The sequence below is a fragment of the Bos mutus genome, chromosome 25 (genome assembly GCF_027580195.1).
Source record: "Bos mutus isolate GX-2022 chromosome 25, NWIPB_WYAK_1.1, whole genome shotgun sequence".
Lineage (NCBI taxonomy): Eukaryota > Metazoa > Chordata > Mammalia > Artiodactyla > Bovidae > Bos > Bos mutus.
This window is the reverse complement of record NC_091641.1, coordinates 23,172,029-23,198,060: the sequence shown is the minus strand read 5'-3', so window position 1 is coordinate 23,198,060 and position 26,032 is coordinate 23,172,029. Positions and strand designations below refer to the sequence as shown.

Below are 26,032 nucleotides of genomic sequence, written 5' to 3'. Positions count from 1 at the left end.
GGCTTACCCTGGGGACATAGACACTGGCAGAAGCCATATTTGTACCATGTAGATACTGCTGCTGTGAGCAGTCACAATGCAATCCTACCTGTAGCTCATTAATACAAGATCTGAAAGTAAAAGTGAAGTCGCTCAGTCATGTCTGACTCTTTGCGACCCCGTAGACTGTAGCCTGTCAGGCTCCTCTGTCTATGGGATTTTCCAGGCAAAAGTGCTGGAGTGGATTGCCATTTCCTTCTCCAGGCGATCTTCCTAACCCAGGAATCGAACCCAGGTCTCCCACATTGCAGGCAGACGCTTTACTGTCTGAGCCACCAGGGAAGCCCAAGATACAAGATCTGGCCCCATCCAATAACCTGAAGGCACCAGTGCTGGAAGGTCTTGGGCCTAACAACTAACTGGGTGGAGACACATCTCCATTCATCAGCAGACAGGCTGCCTAAGGACTTCCTGAGCCCACAGCCCCTCTACGCCCACAGGCCCACAGGCCTTTCCACCAGTGAACAAGCACTAGCCTGGCCTTCTAGGAAGCCTAGATTAGCCTCAAGACTAGCTTCATCCTATGACAGACATATTAGACAGCATATTAAAAAGCAGAGACATAACTTTGCCAACAAAGGTCTGTATAGTCAAAGCTATGATTTTTCCAGCAGTCATGTACAGATGTGAGAGGTGTATCATAAAGAAGGCTGAGCACCAAAAAATTGATGCTTTTGAACTGTGGTGCTGGAGAAGACTCTTGATAGTCCTTTTGAGATCAAACCAGTCAATCCTAAAGGAAATCAACCCTGAATATTCTTTGGAAGGACTGATACTGAAGCTGAAGCTCCAATATTTTGGCCACCTGATGTGAAGAGCCAACTCACTGGAAAAGACCCTGATGCTGGGAAAGATTGAGGGCAGGAGGAGAAGGGGATCACAGAGGATGAGATGGTTGGATGGCATCATTGACTCAATGGATATGAGTTTGAGCAAGCTCTGGAAGATGGTGAAGGACAGGGAAGCCTGGGGTACTATGATCCATGGGGTTGCAAAGAGTCAGACACGACTGAGAGACTGAACAACAACAAGAAGGAGCAGAGAAAGGGCCTGAGAACATATTTGAAAGCACAGTAGCTGAAAACTTCCCTCACATGGGAAAGGACACAGTTACCCAAGTCCAGGAGGTGCAGAGAGCCTGATACAGGAGGAAGCAGAGAGGAACATACCAAGACATGTTGTAGTAAAAATGACAAAAATTCAAGAGAGACTATAAAAGGAACAAGAGAAAAGCAACAAATAACATACAAGGGAACTCTCATAAGGCTATCAGCTGATTTATCAGCAGAAACTCTGCAGGCCAGAAGGGAGTGGTGCAATATTTTTTAAGTGGTGAGAGGAAAAAACCTACAACCAATAATATTCTACCTAGCAAGGCTTTCGTTCATATTCGATGGAGAGATAAAAAGTTACACAGACAAACAAAAGCTAAAAGAGTTCAACACCACCAAATGAGCTTTATGACAAATGTTAAAGGGAACTTTTCAAAGCAAAAATGAAAAGGCCACACCTAGAAATAAGAAAATTACAAACCAAAAAAAACTCACCAGCAAAGGCAAACCAACAGTAAAGGTAGGAAATCATCCACACACAAAACTAGCAAGGAGGTTGAAAGTCAAAAGCAATAAACTCTAAAACAGAAATATAGTCCGATGGAACAAGATAGAAAGCCCAGAGATAAACCCATACACCTATGGATACTTTGATAAAGGAGGCAAGAATATACAGTGGGGCAAAAATAGTTTCTTTAATGTGGTGCTGGGAAAACTGGACAGTCATGTATAAAAGAATGAAATTAGAACACTTCCTAATGGCATATGGAAATATAAACTCAAAATGGATTAAAGGCTTAATTGTAAGGCCAGAAACTATAAAACTCCTAGAGGAAAACATAGACAGAATACTCTATGACATAAATCATAGTAAGATTCTCTATGACCCACCTCCTAGAGTAACAGAAATAAAAGCAAAAATAAAAAAGGGGGACCTACTTAAACTTAAAAACTTTTGCACAGCAAAGGAAACTATAAACAAGGTGAAAAGACAACCTTCAGAATGGGAAAAAATAATAGCAAATGAAACAACTGACAAAGGATTAATTTAAAAATATACAAGTAGCTCATACAAATCAATAGCAGAGAAACAATCAATCAAAAAAAGGGGCAAAGACCTAAACAGACATTTCTCCAAAGAAGACATACAGATGGCTGATAAACACATGAGAAGATGCTCAACATCACTCATTATTAGAGAAATTCAAATCAAAACTACAATGAGATATCACCTCACATCAGTCAGAATGGCCATCATCAAAAAATCTATAAACAATAAATGCTGGAGAGGGTGTGGAGAAAAGGGAACCCTCTTACACTGTTGGTGGGAATGCAAATTGATACAGCTGCTATGGAGAACAATATGTGAAGTGAAGTGAAGTGAAAGAGGCCCAGTTGTGTCCAACTCTTTGCAACCTCATGGACTATACAGTCCATGGAATTCTCCAGGCCAGAATATGGGAGTGGGTAGCCTTTCCCTTCTCTAGGGGATCTTCCCAACCCAGGGATCAAACCCTGGTCTCCTGCATTGCAGGTGGATTCTTTACCAACTGAGCCACAAGGGAAATCCAAGAATACTGGAGTGGGTAGTCTATCCCTTCTCCAGTGGATCTTCCCAACCCAGGAATCAAACTGGGGTCTCCTGCATTGTAGGTGGATTCTTTGTATTGCATCCTGCATTGCAGGCAGAGAACAGAATGGAGATTCCTTTAAAAACTAGGAATAAAACCACCATGTAACCCAGCAATCCCACTACTAGGCACATACCCTGAGGAAACCAAAACTGAAAAAGACACATGCTAACCAATGTTCATTACAGCTCTATTTACGATAGCTAGGACATGGAAGCAACCTAGACATCCATCAACAGATGAATGAATAAAGAAGCTATGGTACATATATACAATGGAATATTACTCAGTCATAAAAAGGAATGTGTTTGAGTCAGTCCTAATGAAGTGGATGAACCTAGAGGCTATTACAGAGTGAAGTAAATCAGAAAGAGAAATACAGTTATCGTATACTAATGCATATATATGGAATCTAAAAAGATAGTACTGATGAACCTATTTGCAAAGCAGCAATGGAGACACAGACTTTGAGAACAGAAATATGGACATGGCTGGGAAGTTGTGTGGGAAGTACGGAGAAAGTAACATGGAAATATACATTACCATGTGTAAAATAGATAGCCAATGGGAATTTGCTATATATGACTCAGGGAACTCAAACAAGGGCTTATTAACAACCTAGAGTGGTGGGGTGGGGACAGAGGTGGGAGGGATGTTCAAGTGGGAGGGCACATGGGTAAACTTATGGCTGATTCATGTTGATGCTTGGTAGAAATCAATGCAATACTAAAGCAACTGACCTTCAATTAAAAATAAATTTAAAGAAAAAAAGTAGTAAAATTTATACTCACAATAAGCATTTAAGAGACACAGAATACAATTATATGTAAAATATAGTAACAAAACTAGTAATAGTGAGGGAAGGAGAGTACAAATGCAGTATTTTTAAAATGTACTTGAAATGAAGAGCTCAGCAACTTATACACGCACACACACAAACACACAGACTGCCATATAACTTCATGGTTTCCATATACCAAACATCTATAATATATATATACACACACACAAAGTAAAAGGAATTCAACCGTAACACTAAAGATAGTCATCAAATCTTAAGAGAACAAAAAAAGAAAGAAAAAAAAAAGATCACAGAAACAACTCCAAACAATGAACAAAATGACAAGAATATACATCTCAATAATTACCTTAAATGTAAATGGATTAAATGCTCAAACCAAAAGACAGAGTAGTACAAGAGATTGACTGCAGACCTAGAGACATACATAGACTGAAAGTGAGCAGATTCAAAAGGGTATCCCATGTAAATGGAAATAAAAAGATAGCCAAAGTAGTAACACTTATATCAGACAAAACAGACTTTAAAATAAAGACGGTTACAAGGGACAAGGAAGGACCCTACATAATGATCAAGGGATCAATCCAAGAAGATGGCTGTAAATATCTATGCACCAAACATGGTAGCACCTATGTATATAAGGCAAAATACATAAGACATAAAAGGAGTAACTGGTAACACAATAATAATAGGGAATTTTAACACCCCACTTATATCATAGGACAGATTATCCAGACAGAAAATACATTAGGAAATGCTGGTCTTTAATGACATTTTTGATCACACAGGCTTAATTGACATTCACAGAGCATTCTGGCCAAAAGTAGCATGATATACATTATTTCATCTGGAGAAGGAAATGTCAGCCCACTCCAGTATTCTTGCCTGGAAAATCCCACGGACCGTGGAGCCAGGTAGGCAATGGTCCATGAGGTCACAAAGAGTCAGGCATGACTGAGCGACTTCACTTTCACTTTCACATACATTATTTCAAGTGCACATGGAATATTCTTCAGGACACATCACATGCTAGGCCACAAAAAAGCCTCAGTAAATTTAAGAAAATTGAAATCATATCAAGTATCTTTTTCAACAATGAGCTATGAGACTAGAAGTCAACTATAAGGAAAAAATACTGCAAAAGACACAAGTAAGTGGAGGCTAAACAAGCAATCGGTCACTGAATAAATCAAAGAGAACAAACAAAAATACCGAGAAACAAATGAAAGTGAAAACACGACAATCCAAAGCCTATGGGAAACAGAAAAACAGTTCTAAGAGGGAAATTTATAGCATTATAAGCTTACTACCTCAGCAAACAAGAAAAATTTCAAATAAGCAACCTAACTTTACACCTATATGAAACAGAAAAAAGACAACAAATAAAACCCAACTTAGTAGAAAGAAAAAAATAATAAAGATCAGGAGAAATAAATAAAATCGAGACTAAAAAACAATAGAAAAGATCAGTGAAACTAAAAGCTGGTTCTAGGAAAAGATAAATAAAATTTATAAAACTGTAGCATGATTCATCAAAAAAATAAAGTCAGCCACTGTTTCCCCATCTATTTGTCATGAAGTGATGGGACCGGATGCCATGATCTTAGTTTTATGAATACTGAGCTTTAAGCCAACTTTTTCACTCTCCTCTTTCAATTTCATCAAGAGGCTCTTTAGTTCTTCTTTACTTTCTGCCATAAGGGTGGTGTCATCTGCATATCTGAGGTTATTGATATTTCTCCTGGCCATCTTGATTCCAGCTTTTGCTTCATCCAGCCCAGTATTTCTCATGATGTACTCTGCATATAAGTTAAATAAGCAGGATGAAAATATAGAGCCTTGATGTACAGTAAATAGATGGGGAAACAGTGGAAACAGTGTCAGACTTTATTTTTGGGGGCTCCAAAATCACTGCAGATGGTGACTGCAGCCATGAAATTAAAATATCCTTAACTCCTTGGAAGGAAAGTTATGACCAACCTAGAAAGCATATTAAAAAGCAGAAACATCACTTTGTCAACAAAGGTCTGTCTAGTCAAGGCTATGGTTTTTCCAGAGGTCATGTATGGATGTGAGAGTTGGACTATAAAGAAAGCTGAGCACTGAAGAATTGATGCTTTTGAACTGTGGTGTTGGAGAAGACTCTTGAGAGTCCCTTGGACTGCAAGGAGATCCAACCAGTCCATCCTAAAGGAGATCAGTCCTGGGTGTTCATTGTAAGGACTGCTATTGAAGCTGAAGCTCCAATACTTTGGCCACCTGATGAGAAGAGCTGACTCATTCAAAAAGACCCTAATGCTGGGGAAGATTGAGGGCAGGAGGAAAAGGGGCCGACAGAGGATGAGATGGTTGGATGGCATCACCGACTCAATGGACATGAGTTTGGGTAAACTCCGGGAGTTGGTGATGGACAGGGAGGCCTGGCCTGCGGTGGTTCGTGGGGTTGCAAACAGTCAGACACGACTGAGCGACTGAACTGAACTGAACGGAATATACAGAATATTAATACATGATTAAAGTGATCATTTTGAAGATAATGTATGTAGCAAAACCATAAACATTTCAATATTAGACTATAATGAAAAATGTTAAAGGAAATGTTAAAACCATAATCACCATGATATGACATGTGTAAATACAGAGAACAGGACTAGAAGGGAGTAAGAAAAACAGAAGTGGTTGTATTTCTCATGTTGTTCTCTGGGGCCTATTTTACCGCTGAGATTATAGATAATTTTAAAAAGTCATATTGACTTTTTCTAAGTTAACAATTAGTAGTTAAATTAACTCATAAGACCTGACTTCAGGGTCACCCATCTCTACATACATGGGCCAGCTCTGAAGAAGTATACCTCCTCAGGCAACCTACAAAATCTTTCCTGGCTTTTGTAAAGGCCTTACATGGATCTCACATTTTGACTGGGTTTGGAACATAATGCTCCAAACCACTACAGGGAGACAAAACAAACAGGTACCAAGTTACCTCTTTCTGGAAAGATGTTGTTTTTGGTGAGTTTGACGCTTTTGGGTCTTGGGTTGTTATTATCCATACCCATGATCAGGTTGCGGAAAAACAGATCAAATTTCTTTCTGCTGTCTGCGTTGATGGTGCCGGCCACCGTCCACACCAAGGCAAAAAGGAACAGACCTTGTAGCCAGAGGAAGATCTGTTGGCTTGTCAGGCCTTCAAATAATTCACTTTCCTCCTCTTCTACTTCCCTGATTTCATCTAAAAGCAAGAATAAGAACCTCAGAAAAAACTGGACAGTGCAATAGATATGAATTGGGTAGTTCTATACTTAAAGGGCCTGGGGAAGGGACTGATATTGAATGAGTGGCCTGATCCTTCTACATATATTAAAATAAATTTTTTTATTGTAGCAAGATATGCATAACACACAGATTACAATCTTAACCATTTTAAAGTTCAGTGGTATTAAATTCATCCATGTTTTTGTGCAACCATCACCACTATTCACATCTGGGACTATTTTCATCCTGCAAAACTGAAACTCTATACCCATTAAACATTAATTCATTACCTTCTTCCCCACAACATGACAAATAGCATTCTACTTTCTATCTTTATAAATTTGACTAATCTGGATATGTCTTAGAGGTGAAATAATATAGTCTTTTTCTTTTTTTTTTAATTTTATTTTTAAAACTATAGTCTTTTTCTGACTAGCTTATTTCTCTGAGCACAGTGTTCTCAAGCTCCATTTGTTTTGCAGCATGTATCAGAATGTGTATCAGAATTTTTATTTTGACTGTGCCATGTGGCTTGAAGGATCTCAGTTTCCTGACCAGGAATTAAACCCTGGCAGGACAGTGAAAGCACTGAATCCTAACCACTAGACCACCAGGGAACTCCCCATAATTTCCTTCATTTTTAAGGTGAATAATGTTTCACTGTATGCATGTATTACATTTTATTTATCCATTCATTGATTGGTGGACACTTGGGTTGTTTTCATCTTTGGTTACTATGAATAATGCTGCTATGAACACAGATTCTATGTTCAAAAATAATATTTCTATGAATAAAATATCTATGTCCCTACTTTCAACTTCTTTATATATATACCCAGAGTAGAAGTGCTAAGTCATATGGTAATTCTACTTTTAATTTTGAGGAACTGAGAAACTATTTTCCATAGCAACTGTACCATTTTACATTTCATCAATGGTGCACAAGGGTTCCAGTTTCTTGACATCCTCGTCAATACTTGTTCTTTTTGATTGTTAATATTGTTAGTCCTGTTGTTGTTTGGATAGTATCCAACCTAATAGGTATGAGATGGTATCTCACTGTGGTTTTGATTTGCATTTTCCTAATAATTAGTGATGCTGAGCATCTTTCCATGTGCTTATAAACCATTTGTGCATCTTCTTTGGAAAAATGTCTATTTAAGACCTTTGACTATTATTTAGTCAGTTTGTTTTTGTGTTGTTAAATTTTAGGAATTCTCTATATATTCTGGATATTCATCCTTTATCATATATATGATTGGTAAAGATTTTCCCCCATTTGTGAGTCATCCTTTTAGTCTGTTAACAGAGTCTTTGATATTCATCCTTTATCATTTATATGATTTATAAAGATTTTCTGCCACTTGTGAGTTGTCTTTTTACTCTGTTGATAGAGTCTTTTGAAAACAGTAGTTTTCAATTTTCATGGACTCTATTTGTCTTTTTTTTCTTTTGTTGCTGTGCCTTTGGTGTCATATCCAAGAAATAATTTCCAAATAGCTCTCTACCTTAGATTTTCTTCTAGAAATTTTAAAGGTTTAGGGCTTCTCCAGTGGCTCAGCAGTAAAAAATCCATCTGTGATACAGAAGCCACAGGAGACCCTGGGTTCATTCCCTAGTTTGGGAAGACCTGATCAAGGAGGGCATGGCAACCCACTCCAGTATTTTTGCCTGGAGAATCCCACGGACAGGGAAGCCTGGCAGGCTACAGTCCATAGGGTTGGAAAGAGATACGACTGAAGTGACTGAACACACACAGTTCTTACGTTTAGGTCTTCCACTTGTTTTGAGTTAATTTTTGTACATAACATTAAGTAAAGGTCCAACTTCCTTTATTTCTAAGTGGATATCCAGGTTTCCTGGCATCACTTGTTGAAAAGACTGTCCTAGGGACCTTCCTGGAAGTCCAGTGGTTAAGAATCAGTACTTTCACTGCAGAGGGCATGGGTTAGATCCCTGGTGGAGGAGCTAAAGGTCCTGCATGCCACGTGGTGCAGGCAAAAACAAAAAGAGGAAAAAAAGAAAAGAATGTCCTTTCCCCACTGAATGGTCTTAGCATCCTCGTGGAAAATCATTTGACAATACATGCATGCAATTATATCTAGACCTTCTACTCCATTACATTGGTGTATCACTTCAGTTCAGTTCAGTTGCTCAGTTGTATCCGACTCTTTGAGACCCCATGACCGTAGCACACCAGGCCTCCCTGTCCATCACCAATTCCCAGAGTTTACCCAAACAGTCAGTGATGCCATCCAATCATTTCATCCTCTGTCATCCCCTTCTCCTCCCCGCCTCAAACTTTCCCAGCATCAGAGTCTTTTCTCTTTTTTTGAACTAAATTTATTTATTTTAATTGGAGGTTAATTACTTTACAATATTGCATTGGTTTTGCCATACATCAACAAGAATCTGCCACGGGTGTACACGTGCTCCCCATCCTGAGCCCCCCTCCCACCCCCCTCCCTGTACCATCCCTTTGGGTCATCCCAGTGCACCAGCCCCAAGCATCCTGTATCCTGCATCGAACCTGCACTGGCGATTCATTTCTTATATGATATTATATATGTTTCAATGCCATTCTCCCAAATCATCCCACCCTCTCCCTCTCCCACATAGTCCAAAAGACTGTTCTATACATCTGTGTCTCTTTTGCTGTCTTACATACAGTGTTATCGTTACCATCTTTCTAAATTCCATATATATGCATTAGTATACTGTATTGGTGTTTTTCTTTCTGGCTTACTTCACTCTGTATCAGGGTCTTTTCAAATGAGTCAGCTCTTTGCATCAGGTGGCCAAAGTATTGCAGTTTCAGCTTCATCATCAGTCCTTCCAATGAACACCCAGGACTGATCTCCTTTAGGATGGACTGGTTGAATCTCCTTGCAGTCCAAGGGACTCTCAAGAGTCTTCTCCAACACCACAGTTCAAAAGCATCAATTCTTTGATGTTCAGCTTTATAGTCCAACTCTCACATCCATACATGACCACTGGGGAAACAATAGCCTTGACTAGACCTTTGTTGACAAAGTGATGTCTCTGCTTTTTAATATGATTTCTAGGTTGGTCATAACTTTCCTTCCAAGGAGTAAGCGTCTTTTAATTTCATGGCTGCAATCACCATCTGCAGTGATTTTGGAGCCCAGAAAAAATAAAGTCAGCCACTTTTTCCACTGTTTCCCCATCTATTTTCTATGAAGCGATGGGACCGGATGCCACGATGTTAGTTTTCTGAATGTTGAGTTTTAAGCCAACTTTTTCACTCTCCTCTTTCACTTTCATCAAGAGGCTTTTTTAGTTGTTCTTCACTTTCTGCCATAAGGGTGGTATCATCTGTATATCTGAGGTTATTGATATTCCTACCAGTAATCTTGATTCCGGCTTGTGCTTCATCTAGCCCAGCATTTCTCATGATGTACTCTGCATATAAATTAAATAAGCAGGGTGACAATATACAGCCTTGACGTACTCCTTTTCCTATTTGGAACCAGTCTGTTGTTCCATGTCCAGTTCTAACTGTTGCTTCCTGGCCTGCATACAGGTTTATCAACAGGCAGGTCAGGTAGTGTGGTATTCCCATCTCTTTCAGAATTTTCCAGTTTATTGTGATCCACACAGTCAAAGGCTTTGGCATAGTCAGTAAAGCAGAAATAGATGTTTTTCTGGAACTCTCTTGCTTTTTCAATGATCCAGCAGATGTTGGCAACTTGATCTCTGGTTTCTCTGCCTTTTCTAAAACCAGCTTAAACATCTGGAAATTCATGGTTCACGTATTGCTGAAGCCTGGCTTGGAGAATTTTGAGCATTACTATACTAGTGTGTGAGATGAGTGCAATTGTGTGGTCGTTTGAGCTTTCTTTGGCATTGCCTTTCTTTGGGATTGGGATGAAAATTGACCTTTTCCAGTCTTGTGGCCACTGCTGAGTTTTCCATATTTGCTGGCATATTGAGTGCAGCACTTTCACAGCATCATCTTTCAGGATTTGAAATAGCTCCACTGGAATTCCATTACCTCCACTATCTTTGTTCGTAGTCATGCTTCCTAAGGCCCACTTGACTTCACATTCCAGGATGTCTGGCTCTAGGTGAGTGATCACACCATTGTGATTATCTGGGTCATGAAGATCTTTTTTGTACAGTTCTTCTGTATAATCTTGCCACCTCTTCTTACTATCTTCTGCTTCTGTTAGGTCCCTACCATTTCTGTCCTTTATTGTGCCCATCTTTGCATGAAATGTTCCCTTGGTATCTCTAATTTTCTTGAAGAGATCTCTAGTCTTTTCCATTCTATTGTTTTCCTCTAGTTCTTTGCATTGATCGCTGAGGAAGGCTTTCTTAAATCTTCTTGCTATTCTTTGGAACTCTGCATTCAAATGGGTATATCTTTCCTTTTCTCCTTTGCCTTTTGCTTCTCTTCTTTTCACAGCTATTTGTAAGATCTCCCCAGACAGCCATTCTCCTTTGCTTTTTTGCATTTCTTTTTCTTGGGGATGGTCTTGATTCCTGTCTCTTGTACAGTGTCATGAACCTCCATCCATAGTTCATCAGGCACTCTGTCTATCAGATCTACTCCCTTAAATCTATTTCTCACTTCCACTGTATAGTTGTAAGGGATTTGATTAGGTCATACCTGAATGGTCTAGTGGTTTTCCCCACTTTCTTCAATTTAAGTCTGAATTTGGCAATAAGGATCTGAGCCACAGTCAGCTCCCGGTCTTGTTTTTGCTGACTGTACAGAAATGCAATAGAACTGCATTATTTTTGTGTTTGATTTTGTATCCTGCCTCTTTACTGAATTTGTTTATAACAGTTTCGTGTGTGTGTGCAGTCTTCAGGATTTAGTACATATTAGATCATATCACTTGCAAACAGATAAATTTACTTTTTCTTTTCTAATGTGAATACATAATTTTATTTCTTTTTCTTGCCTAATTACTCTGGCTAGGACTTCCAGTACTATGTTGAATAGAAGTAGTGAAAGCAAGCATCCTTTCCTTATTGCAGTTAAAATGGTAAAGTGTTTCACCACTGAGTGTTATATTCACTGTGAGGTTTTTGTATTTTACTTTTATTATGTTGAGGTAGTATTCTTTTATTCCTACCTTGTTCAATGTTGTTTATCATGATTTCATGAGTTTTGTCAAATGATTTTCTGCATTGAGACAATGTGTTTTTTCCTTTATTCTGTTAATTATATTTGTATTGCATGTATCACACATTGATTACTTTTCATACATTGAGACATCCTTGCACCACAGAAATTAATCATAGTTGGTTACAGTGTAGAATCCTTTAGATATGCTGATAAAATTGCCTTTCTGGCCTTTAGGGGAATTTCTTACACTAATGTTTATAAAGGATATTGGTCTATAACTTTCTTGTAGTGTCTCTGTCTGGCTTTGGTTTCAGGGTAATGCTTGTTTCATAGAATGAGTTAGGAAATGTTCTCTTTTAAACATTTTGGAAAAGTTTGAGCATGACTGATACTAACTCTTCCCTAAATGTCTGGTAGAATTCACCAATGAAGTAGTCAGATCCAGGATTTTTCTTTGTTGTGAGATTTTTTTTTTTTTTTATCTTTTATTCCGGCGGGGCTGGCCTCTCCCCTGCGCACACAAGCGCGCCTCCACCCACACGCCGGGCGCGGGCGCGGGCACGATCACCTGTTGTGAGATTTTTGATAACTGACCAATACCAGTCAGTGATCTATTCAGATTTCTTTGTGCTGCAGTCTTGGTAGATTTTGTGTCTTGGTAGGCATTTTTTCCCCATTTCATTTAAGTAATCAAATTTGTTACCATAAAATTTTTCATAGTGCTCTCTTATAATCCTTTTTCTTTCTGTACAATGAGTAGTAATGTCTGCATTTTCATTTCTGATCTTAGCAATTTGAAGATAAAAACATGTTAAATGACCACAGGAACCAACTTGAAGGTGTCCCCAATTGTCAAAGCCATTTGAACAATAAAATAAATAATTATAGCGTTGGATTATAATTCATAGAACAAAATGAATATCCATGAATTCATATTTGATCACTAAATAATTGAATAAATAAGTAGGGAAGAATAGTTCTTCTTTACAGAAGAACTCTAATCTTTAAAAGAAATATAAATTTAAATAGGAAATTTACATTAGGAAATGCCACCCTAATAATTGCTGTAGATAAAATCTACCAATGGATGTTAAAATCAGTACATGAAAGTCTGAGGAGAAATAGGATATTTGCATAGCTTGAAATTATCTCCCATGATGTAATTATTAATCCCAAAGGGGAAAAAAAAAAAACAGTAACATTACAGTGGAGAAATATAACTATGAACAAAGATAATTTTGACCAGAACCTTCAACAGGAATAAGATATGTTCACATTATGTACCCGCTGAAGATTTACTGAGGATACACCATCACTTCTGTGATATTATTACTAAAAATGCAAATCTTGATTTTGCTTATCTTTTCAAAAAACCAGCTCTAAGTTTCATTGATCTTTTCTATTTTTTAAGTCTCTATTTCATTTCTTTCTCTTCTGATCTTTAAGATTTCTTTGCTTCTGTTAACTTTGGGTTTTGTTATTCTTTTCCTGTTTCCTTTAGGTATAAGGTTAAGTTGTTTGAGATTCTTCTTGCTGTTGTTCTTGAGGTTTGTATCACTGTAAACTTCCCTCTTAGAACTGCTTCTGCTGCATCCCACAGATTATGGATTGTTGTGCTTGTTTTAAATTTCTTCCAGGTATTTTGTGATTTTCTCTTTAGTTTATTCAGTTATTCATTGCTTGTTTAATGGCATATTTTTTAGCCTCTGTACTTTTTGCAGTTTTTATTTTCTTGTAGCTGATTTCTAGTCTCATAGCATTGTGGTTGGAAAAGATATTTGATATGATTTTAATTTTCTTCAATTTACCAAGGCTTGTTTTGTGGCCTAGAATGTGATCTATCCCAGAGAATGCTTTGTGTGCAGCTGAAAATAATGTGTATTCTGCTGCTTTGGGGTGGAATGTTATATATATATATATCTATTAGGTCCATCTAGCTTAATGTCATTTAAAGCCAGTCATTTAAATCTTGAGACAGACTCATTAATAAAAAAAAGAGAGAAAGCTCAAATCAATAAAGTCAAAAATAAAAAAGGAGAAATTATAACCAACATCATGAAATACAAAGTAATTGCAGAGATTACTATGGACAAGTATATAACAAGAAGATGAACAATCTAGAAGAAATTAACAAATTCTTAGAGAGGTATAATCTCTCAAGACTGAACCTTGAGTAAATAGAAAATATGAACAGACCAATAGTGAAACTAAATCAGTAATTTAAAAACTCTCAGAAAAGTCCAAGACCACAGGGCTTCACAGGTGAGTTCTACCAAACATTTACAGAAGAGATAATATCTACCTTCTCAAATTATTCCAAACAATTGCAGAGGAAGGAATACTTTTGAGCTCATTCTATGAGGCCAGCATCACCCTGATACCAAAACCAGACAAAAATATCACACAAAAACAGACACATAGATCAATGGAACAGGATAGGAAGCCCAGAAGTAATCTATGCACTTACGATCAATTAATCTATGACAAAAGAGGTAAAAATATACAGTGGAGAAAACACAGTCTCTTCAGTAAGTGGTCCTGGGAAAACAGGACAACTATATGTAAAAGAATAAAATCATATTTCCTCACACTATATATAAACAATAAACTCAAAATGAATTAAAACCTAAATGTGAGACTATAAACCATAAAACTCCTAGAAGAAAACAACAGAACACTCTTTGACATAAATCATAGCAATATTATTTTGATTTTTCCCCTAAGGCAAAGGAAACAAGTTGGCTAAACAGTTGGGACCTAATTAACCTTAAAATCTTTTCCATATCAAAGGATGCAATGGAGAAAATGATAAGACAATCTACTGAACTGGAGAAAATATTTGCAAACGATATGACTAATAAGGGAGTTAATATCTAAAATATATAAAAACAAGTCATACAACTCAACATCAATAAACAACCTGATTAAAAATGGGCAGAAGATCTGAATAGACATTTTTGCAAATAATACATACAGATGACCAACCGGCACATGAGAAGATGCTCAATATAGTTAATCATCAGAGAAATGTAAATTAAAACTACAATCAGTTATCACCTCACACCTGTCAGAATGGTTTTCATCAAAAAGACCAAGTATCTAATGTGGCAAGGATTAGATGGAGATTAGTGGATTAGTGGAGATTAGTGGGAATTAGTGGAGATTAGTGGGATTTAGTGGTAGCTCAAGCAGGCTTCCCTGGTGGCTCAGAGGTTAAAGCGTCTGCCTGCAATGTGGGAGACCTGGGTTCGATTCCTGGGTGGGGAAGATCCCCTGGAGAAGGAAATGGAAATCCACTCCAGCACTCTTGCCTGGAAAATTCCATGGATGGAGGAGCCTGGTAGGCTACAGTTCATGGGGTCGCAAAGAGTCGGACACAACTGAGTAACTTCACTGGTGATCAGCTAACTGGTACTCCAGGTGAGCCTTACTCACCATGCACTAAAACCACTTTCCAATATAGGTTGCTGTATTTGGAATAAAAATTAAAAGACAAATGTGAGGCAATTTCTGTGTAGAACCCTGTAGTGGAGATTAGTGGGATTAGTGGAGAAAAGGGAAACTTTGTACACTGTTAGTGGGTATGTTTATTGGTGCAGCCACTGTGGGAAATAGTATGGACGTTCCTCAAAAAACTAAAAATAGAACTACCATATGATCCAGGGTTTACTCCTGGATATATATCTGAGAAAAATGAAACACAAATTCAAAATGATACATGCTCTCAATGTTCATAGCAGCATTATTTACAATAGCCAAGATATGGAAGCAACCTAAGTCTTTATCCACCGATGAACTGCTAAACAAGACTATATATACATATATGTATGCATATACACATACACACACACACACAATGGAATACTACTTGGTCATAAAAATGAGTGAAGTTTTGCCATTTACAACAACATAGATGGACTTGGAGGTTATTATTTTTAGTAGAATAAGTCAGACAAAAAGACAAATACTGTATGTTATTTCTTATCTAAAGCTATAACAAACTAGTGAAAAGATATGGACTTACAGATACAGAAAACAAACTAGTGGTTGCCAGTGGGAAGAGGGACATGGGAGGAGCATGACAGTGGCCGGTGTTTAAGAGCTTTGGACTGCTATGTATAAAACAGATAAATTACAATGATATATTGTACAACACAGGAAATATAGCCAATGTTTTAAAACAACTTTAAATGAAATATAATCTTTAAAAATTGTGAATCACTAAGCTGTACACCTGAAACATATAATAATACAAATCAACTATACTTCAATTTTTAAAAAAATCACAATCTTAGTCTAATTATGACAAAATTAGGAAAACTGGCAAGATTGCTGGAAGAAATATCAATAACCTCAGATATGCGGATGACACCACCCTTATGGCAGAAAGCGAGGAGGAACTAAAGAGCCTCTTGATAAAGGTGAAAGAGGAGAGTGAAAAAGCTGGCTTAAAACTCAACATTCAAAAACCTAAGATCATGGCATCTGGTCCCATCATTTCATGGCAAATAGATGGGGAAACAATGGAAACAATGACAGACTTTATTTTCTTGGGCTCCAAAATCACTGCAGATGATGACTGCAGCCATGAAATTAAAAGACACTTGCTCCTTGAAAGAAAAGCTATGACCAACCTAGACAGCATATTAAAAAGCAAAGACATTACTTTGCCAACAAAGGTCCATCTAGTCAAGCCTGTGGTTTTTGCAGTAGTCATTATGGATTTGAGAGTTGGATCATAAAGAAGGCTGAGTACTGAAGAAATGATGTTTTTGAACTATGGTTCTGGATAAGACTCTTGATAGTCCCTTGGAATGCAAGGAGATCCAACCAGTTAATCCTAGAGGAAATCAACCCTGAATATGTATTGGAAGGACTGATGCTGAAGCTGAAGCTCCAAAACTTTGGCCACCTTATGAGAAGAGCTGACTCTTCTCATCAAGGAAAAGACCTTGATGCTGGGAAAGATTGAAGACAGGAGAAGGGGATGACAGAGGACAAGATGGTTGGATGGCATCACTGACTTAATGGACATGAGTTTGAGCAAGCTCAGGGAGATGGTGAAGGACAGGGAAGCCTGGTATGCTGCAGTCTGTGGGGCTGCAAAGAGTCGGACATGAGTGAGCAACTGAACAACAACAACAGGCAAACGTAAATTGAGAAATATTAAGAAACATAATGGAGAAGGCGATGGCACCCCACTTCAGTACTCTTGCCTGGAAAATCCCATGGATGGAGGAGGCTGGTAGGCTGCAGTCCATGGGGTCGTGAAGAGTGGGACACCATTTAGTGACTTCACTTTCACTTTTCACTTTCATGCATTGGAGAAGGAAATGGCAACTCACTCCAGTGTTCTTGCCTGGAGAATCCCAGGGATGGCGGAGCCTGGTGGGCTGCCGTCTCTGGGGTCGCACAGAGTCGGACACGACTGAAGCGACTTAGCAGCAGTAGCAGCAGCAAGAAACATAACTGGGCAGTATTCACCAAATGACAAGGTTATGAATATCAGGAAAGGCAGAAGAACTATCATAGCTTGTAGGAGACCAAGAAGATACAACAATTAAGTACAATGTGGCATTTTGAATTGGATCTTGGAACATAAAAATTTGTGGAAAAATGTGAAATTCAGATAAAATGCATAAAATAGTATAGTATCAATGTTAATTTCCTTATTATGATACTTGTTCCTTGGTTATGTAAGATGTTAACATTAAAGAAATCTAAGTAAAGAGCATATGTAATTCTACATTCTTTTGGTAAGTTTTCTTTAAATCTAAAATTATTTCAAAATAAAAGCTAAAGTTGTATTCAGTGTTCCTTATCTCAAGTTTTTGCTAATCATAGCTACCATGTTCTTGCATTTTAACATTGACAGTGTTAAATGTTATAGTTCCAAAATCAAATTTAACCCTATGCCCCAGTTTTGTTTTTTTTTTTTTTTTTTTTTTTGGCAGCATCAAGAACTTTGGCATTCGGAATCTAGTTCTCTGACCAGGGATGGAATCTGGGCCCTCTGCATCAGGAGCATGAATTCTTAACCACTGGACCACCAGGGAAATCCCTAGTCCCCAGTTTTTAGCAGTTGTGTGTATTTCAGCACTCCTGAGAGGATTCACAGTTATAGATTCAGGAAGACAAGAGTTGAGGCTACATAGGACTGTAGACAATAAATCCATTTCTCATGCTGGTGCCTTCTTTCCTGGAGGAAATACTATATAAGGACAGTGAAAGGAGCTTGGGAAAGTATGAAAAATTTACAAATAAAAATACAAATATATAATGTATGTAACTCATGTGCTTCTACAAATACTGTCTGTAATTTTAATTTTAATATTTGGTTAAAGAGAGTCTCTGGCTCAACTATTTCCAACTTACTCTTTTTAAAAAATCTACACCTATATGCCTCTGGAAGAAATGGGCTGAGAAAATATGTACACGGAGTAGAAGCTGTAGGAAGATTCACCATCATTTTGAATTATGTGTTATCTTGAGAAAGAAATGGCATCCAATTGAATGCAGAGTTCCAAAGAATAGCAAGGACAAATAAGAAAGCCTTCCTCAGTGATCAGTGCAAAGAAATAGAGGAAAATAATATAATGGGAAAGACTAGAGATCTCTTCAAGAAAATTAGAGATACCAAGGGAACATTTCATGCAAAGATGGGCAAAATAAAGGACAGAAACAGTAGGGACCTAACAGAAACAGAAGATATTAAGAAGACATGGCAAGAATTCACAGAAGAACTGTATAAAAAGATCTTCACAACCAAGATAATCACAATGGTGTGATCACTCACCTAGAGCCAGACATCCTGGAATGTGAAGTCAAGTGAGCCTTAGGAAGCATGACTACGAACAAAGCTAGTGGAGGTGATGGAATTCCAGCTGAGCTATTTCAAATCCTAAAAGATAATGCTGTGAAAGTGCTGCACTCAATATGCCAGCAAATTTGGAAAACTCAGCAGTGGCCACAGGACTGGAAAAGGTCAGTTTTCATTTCAATCCCAAAGAAAGGCAATGCCAAAGAATGCTCAAACTACTGCACAATTGCACTCATCTCACACGCTTTGTAAAGTAATGCTCAAAATTCTCCAAGCCAGGATTCAGCAATACATGAACTGAACTTCCAGATGCTCAAGCTGGTTTTAGAAAAGGCAGAGGAACCAGAGATCAAATTGCCAACATCCGTTGGATCATTGAAAAAGCAAAAGAGTTCCAGAAAAACACCTATTTCTGCTTTATTAACTATGCCAAAGCCTTTGACTGTGTGGATCAAAACTACTTGTGGAAATTCTGAAAGAGATGGGAATACCAGACCACCTGACCTGCCTCTTGAGAAATCTGTATGCAGGTCAGGAAGCAACAGTTAGAACTGGACATGGAACAACAGACTATTTCAAAATAGGAAAAGGAGTACGTCAAGGCTGTATATCGTCTCCCTGCTTATTTAACTTGTATGTAGAGTACATTATGAGAAACACTAGGCTGGGTGAAGCACAAGCTGGAATCAAGATTGCCAGGAGAAATATCAATAACCTCAGATATGCAGATGATATCACCCTTATGGCAGAAAGTGAAGAAGAACTAAAGAGCCTCTTGTTGAAAGTGAAAGAGGAGAGTGAAAAAGTTGGCTTAAAACTCAACATTCAGAAAACTAACATCATGGCATCTGGTACCATCACTTCATGGCAAATAGATGGGGAAACAGTGGAAACAGTATCAGACTTTATTTTTCTGGGCTCCAAAATCACTGCAGATGGTGACTGCAGCCATAAAATTATAAGACACTTACTCCTTGGAAGATAAGTTATGACCAAACTAGACAGCATATTAAAAAGCAGAAATATTACTTTGTCAACAGAGATCCATCTAGTCAAAGCTAATGCTTTTCCAGTAGTCATGTATGGATGTGAAAGTTGGACTATAAAGAAAGCTGAGCATTGAAGAATTGATGCTTTTGAACTGTGGTGTTGGAGAAGACTCTTAAGAGTCCCTTGGACTGCAAGGAGATCAATCCAGTCCATCCTATAGGAAATCAGTCCTGAATATTCATTGGAAGGACTGATACTGAAGCTGAAACTCCAATACTTCAGCCACTAGATGCAAAGATCTGACTCATTTGAAAAGACCCTGATGCTGGGAAAGATTGAAGGTGGGAGGAGAAGGGGATGACAGAGGATGAGATGGTTGGATGGCATCACTAACTTGATGGACATGAGTTTGAGCAAGCTGGGAGTTGGTGATGGACAGGGAAGCCTGACGTGCTGCAGTCTATGTGGTCACAAAGAATCAGACACGACTGAGCAGCTAAACTGTCTGATGACTCAGTAGTTCCACTCCTAGATATATACTGAAAAAAAACAAAAACACTAATTCAAAAAGATACATGCACCCAATATTCATAGCCACATTATTCATAATAGCCAAGATATAAAAGCAACCTAAGTGTTCATCAAAAGATGAATGGATGAAGATGTGGTATACATACATAATGGAATAATATACAACCATACACAAGAATGAAATTCTGCAATTTGCAGCTTTATGGATGGACTGGGAAGGCATTATGCTAAAGTGAAATAAGTTGACAGAGAAAGATAATACTGTATGATATCACTTATATGTGGATGCTAAGGTGGGAGGAGAAGGGGATGACAGAGGCTGAGTTGGTTGGATCGCATCACCGACTCAATGGACATGATTTGAGTAAACTCCAGGAGTTGGTGATAGACAAGGAGGCCTGGAGTGCTGCAGTCCATGGGGTCGCAAGGAGTCGGACACATGAACTGAACTGAAAAGTTCTCCAAATTAACATATATTCTGTCATTTCCAGTAGAATTCTGTGAAATATGATTTGTGTGAGACAGCTATAGAGAACTTCTCCAGGACATTTAAAACAATGATTCATTTAAACCAGTGGTTCTCCATGTCCTGGAGTAGTTCCATAGTTTTGGAGACTAAAATGATCAGTTTTCTTATAGTGTATGTATTTGTTTTGTGAATTCAGATTTTTTGTAATGTAAATTTTTTAACTTGGGGACAACTTCTTATTTTACTCTTTTCAGAATCTTTTTTCTGACACACATTTACACATGCCATCTAAATTCATTTTCCTCCAGGCTGTCCCTGATAGGTAAAGAGGAACAGGAATGATTATTCCCATTGTCTGGAAGAATCTAAGCCTGAGGAAAAATGGGCTAATTTGCACAAGCATACCCAGGAAGTCAACGAAAGATTAAGCCAAAATATATGGACTCTTTCCAGCAAACTCTACTACGTACACTCAAAAGACTTGTTTGTTCTTGACCAAAATGCTGGTCTCATTGTAACTTCTAGGGGACTAGCAGGGGTGGGAGCATAAAAATAGCCAAGGCATACCCTTGTTTGGCTTAAGAATTGTAGGGAAGTACTTACCAAGGAGAGAGGAGTACAGTCTCATCATTGAGAAGGCAAGGTGGATGGGAGATGTTTGGACCACAAATTTACAGTGAAGGCGAGTAAATTCAAGGCAGGGCTGGACAAGCCACATGAACATGTCATTGACCTAAGAGTACAAGTAAAATTTGACGTTAACAAGTGTGTTTAAGAACTTGGTACACCTCAAGGAGGCTGAAGATAAGACTACTGATAATTTTTGAGTCTAGGTATAGTGAAGAAAATCCATAGGCAACAAGACCTGTGCCCCCAGTTTCTATTTAACGTGCAGTCCACTGACTATGCCCACTCCTCCCGTTCTACTGAGCTGAATATGGAAGAAAAGCTTGGAGCCACTATGGGTCAGCTACAGCATGCATGAAACAGTTTTAGGTTCCAGGAGCCACTATATCTGACTTTTCTATAGAAAAATGTTAGGAATTCTAAACAACTGATTTGGAAATGACTGACTGGCATTTATAAGGCAGGACTCCTGTAGAAAGTGGACACTGAGAGGTCTGGGCTTATTTTCAGTAATTCCCCACATGTATGTTTGTATGTACATACTTACTCGTGGGTATGATGATTCTTATCTCTTGGCTCTGCTCCCTACCCACTTACTCTTCAGAAGAAATTACTTGATTTTCTCCTCTTTAGTGTTTTCTCTTAAACTTTGTGACTCCTACTGAAAATTACCTTGTTATTTTTTTTTGTAAGTAGGCAGGTCATCATTAAATAAATACACTCATAGGTGATTATATGTGGATATGTGTGCATATATAAATGTATAGATGCTTTTCTATGTATACTCCCAAAGAAGGGCAATGCTAAAGAAAATGTCCAAACTATGGCACAGTTGCACTCATCTCACAGGCTAGGAAGTAATGCTCAAAATCCTTCAAGCTAGGCTTCAGCAGTACATGAACCAAGAACTTCCAGATATACAAGCTGGATTTAGAAAAGCCAGAGGAACCAGAGATCAGATTGCCGGTATTCACTGGATCATAGAAAAAGCAAGAGAATTCCTGATAAACATCTACTTCTGCTTCATTGACTAGGCTAAAGCCTTTGACTGTGTGGATCACAACAAACTGGAAAATTCTCAAACAGATAGGAATACCAGACCACCTTACCTGTCTCCTGAGAAACCTGTGTGCAGGTCAAGAAACAACAGTTAGAATCGGACATGAAACAATGGACTGGTTTAAAATTGGCAAAGGAGTACATCAAGGCTGTATACTGTCACTCTGCTTATTTAACATCTGCAGAGTAGATCATGAGAAATGCTGGGGTGGATGAATCATAAGCTGGAATCAAGATTGTCGGGAGAAATATTATCAATCTTAGATATGGAGATGACACCATCCTAATGGTAGAAAGTGAGGAGGAACTAAAGAGCCTCATGATGAAGGTGAAAGATAAGAGTGAAAAAACTGCCTTAAAACTCAACATTCGATGGAAGAGTAGTTTAAAAGGGAGGGGATATATGTATACCTATGGCTGATTCAGGTTGAGGTTTGACAGAAAACAACAAAATTCTGTAAAATAATTATCCTTCAATAAAAAAATAAATTAAAAAACCCTCAACATTCAAAAAACTAAGATCATGGCATCTGGTCTCATCACTTCATGGCAAATAGATGGGGAAACAATGACAGACTTTATTTTCTTGGGCTCCAAAATCACTGCAGATGGTGACTGCAGCCATGAAATTAAAAGATGCCTGCTCCTTGGGAGAAAAGCTATGACAAACCTAGACAGTGTATTAAAAAGCAGAAACAGTACTTTGCTGACAAAGGTCCATAAAGTCAAAGCTATGGTTTTTCCAGCAGTCATGTGCAGATATGAGAGTTGGACTGTAGAGAAGACTGAGTGCGAAAGAATTGATGCTTTAGAACTGTGGTGTTGGAGAAGACTCTTGAGAGTCCCTAGGACAGCAAGGAGATAAAAACAGTTAATCTTAAAGGAAATCCCCTGAATATTCATTGGATGGACTGATGCTAAAGCTGAGGTTGCAATACTTTGGCCACCTGATATGAAGAGCCAACTCATTAGAAAAGACCCTAATGCTGGGAAGGATTGAGGGCAAGAGGAGAAGGGGGTGACATAGGATCAGATGGTTGGATGGCATTACCAAGTTAATGGACATGAGTTTGAGCAAACTCTGGGATATAGTGAAGGACAGGGAAGCCTGGTGTGCTACAGTCCATGGGGTTGCAAAGAGTTGGATACGATTAAGTGACTAAACAACAACAATGACTGTGTATGAGTACTTGGATATGTGGTACTCAGTCAGCAAGTATTTATTGTGCATCTACTACACGCAGTGTGATAGGTGCTAAGGATAAATGATGAACAAGAGAGACAAGGTCTCTGTTCTCATGGTTTACAGTCTCAGGGGCAGGGGAGACAATAAATAATTAAACAAGCAAGGAAATGACTTAAGTATTTACAAATCCTGCAATGTACTAGCAGGAAACAAATAAATGTATTACAATTGGATAAAACAAGAAGGGTTTAATAGGGTAGTCAGGGAAGACTTCTTGGAGAAGCAGGGCTTTATGCTAAGACCTGGGTGGCAAAGGTGAATCAACCCTTATGAGACTAAATGGGGCAAGATTTCCAGAAAGAGGAATAAAAAGTGCAAAAACCTCGAGGAGGTAAAATCTGGGGTTTTCTAGGAATGGAAACAAGACCCCAGGGCTGGAAGGTAATAAGCTGAGCCTGAGAGGAGTGTAGGTGATGAGGCTGGAGGGGCAGGCTGGGTGGAATCACAATCTCAGAAGTCCTGGTAAGAAGTTAGACTACTGAAGACACTGGGAAATCTGTGAAGGCTTCCTGTGCATGTGTAGACTGGCTTCTGACTATGCATCTGGACATGTGTCTGTAAATAAACGTTATATATAAATATAATATGTATATTATATATATGTATATAGTACATGTATACAGTACATACATGTATATACAGACATGTACATAGTACATGTATACAAATGTGATAGGAAAGGGGCCACCCTACGCAGATCCCCAGAGCATTTCTACAGTGAGAAGAGAATCTAACTCAAATCCTTCTTGGCTTCTTCCATGGGAACCTTTACTAGGCAACCCTGTTAATGCAGCAAAAGGCAAGAAGTACCATAAGCACTCATTTTTCCTTTCTACTTCCATCATCTGCGTGTGTTCTAATCTAACCTGAACATTCACACCTCTTTTAGGGAAGGAAGAAGAAAATGGACACTCTTACTAGCTGCACTAAGAGAATTTCTCACTGGTTTTAGCTCCCTAGATTTAGGAGGTATGGAGTCTAGGTTACAGGGGATGGGAAGTGGCAGGAAAAAGAAGAACACAGATCTTCATAACCTGGTACACCTCTAGATCAACTTCCAAAGGCATTTCTGCTGGTGGGCAAAGGGTCAAGGGGTGACATCCCAGTAATCATATAGAACATTTCTCAAGCGCCAGAATTCTCCACTGAGGAGTCAAAAAGTAATGGAGAAGATGGAAGAGAAAGCAGAAATTGACTACACAATTCCAGCTCCACATGCAAAATAAAATAAAATAATAATGGCAAGAAGCCAGAAAGCAAGGTAATTGGGGACAATCAGGGAATTTCCTGCCCCTCCTTGCCTTCCATAATTATGAACGTGAAAACGATCCTAGAAGGCCTTTGAGATGAGGAGTCGGGAGACAGGGAAGGACAGAAAGGAAAGGGACCAGAGGGTCTCACCAATTCCTTGTGCTCCTCAGTGAGACTGGAAGGCAGGGTATCCATGTAGGAATCCTTCAGGGGCTTCCAGCCTAGTTGATGGGGTTCCATGTAGATCATCCCACACCTGGCAAGCACAAACAGAGGGCCATCCTGGTTCACATTGGGCTCCCAAGCACGTAGGGGTGAGGTAAATAGGCTGGAGCTTGGGCTGGAGCACAGACCTTCACCAGCTCCAAGCCAAAGGAAAGATGCACAGATTTTGCCAGGAAAGGGTAGAGACCAGTGCTAAGAGTAGGGTCTTGAGAATCAGAGACCTGTTTTCAAATCTCAGCCCCAGATCCTACTAATTGAGTGACCTCGGAAAAATTTCTTTTCTGTCTCTGAATTTGTGTCCTTGTCTGTAAATTGAAGAATATAAAAAATAAGCAGCTTATAAGATTATTATAATGGTTAAATGAAAGGCCAGTAAAGAATTTGGCACTATGTCTAGCATATGGAACACTCTTAATGAAAACTACTATTATAATTTTCATAATGTTAGTACATTACCATGTACTGACATGTAACATTGTATTTAGCAAGTTTTTCCCCATTCTGTTATATCTAGGCACACTCCTCTTTGTTACTAACACTGGCTACCATTTATTCAGCACCTACTATGTGTCAGCCACTATGCCAAGTCTTAATGGCCTTCATTTCTAAATATTCCTCTTTATGGTTTACACTTTAGACATGAGGAGACACTAGATCAGAGAGGCTTATTGACTTGGAAGAGGTCACACAGCTAGCAAATGGTGTGTTCAAGGTGGGAACCCAGGTTGGTCTAACTTGCCATGTGCTCTTTCTACTCCCTTACATTGCCTTTGGGAATGTGAGCTTATTTTTATTTTATTATTTTATTTGTTGTGGACTGGGAGGCACATGATTGGATTATTATCCTTGGCACACTCATCATTAGCCCATGCATGACCTTTCTTAGTTAATTGTTTTCAATAATGTAATCAGTGTCCATGAACCCAACACCCAGACAGAAGCT

At 38.5% G+C, this 26,032-nt stretch overlaps 1 protein-coding gene across 1 annotated transcript in view; it reads right to left on the bottom strand.

Moving 5' to 3' along the window:
* DNAH3 (dynein axonemal heavy chain 3) overlaps window positions 1-26,032 on the bottom strand; it is a 247,929-nt gene that overhangs the window by 94,850 nt on the left and 127,047 nt on the right. The window contains exons 41-43 of the mRNA XM_070362916.1: window positions 25,015-25,120; window positions 21,285-21,414; window positions 6,505-6,750 (exon numbers count right to left, since the gene is read on the bottom strand). Coding sequence (XP_070219017.1) covers window positions 6,505-6,750; window positions 21,285-21,414; window positions 25,015-25,120 — 482 coding nt within the window. The remainder of the gene's footprint in view (window positions 1-6,504; window positions 6,751-21,284; window positions 21,415-25,014; window positions 25,121-26,032) is intronic.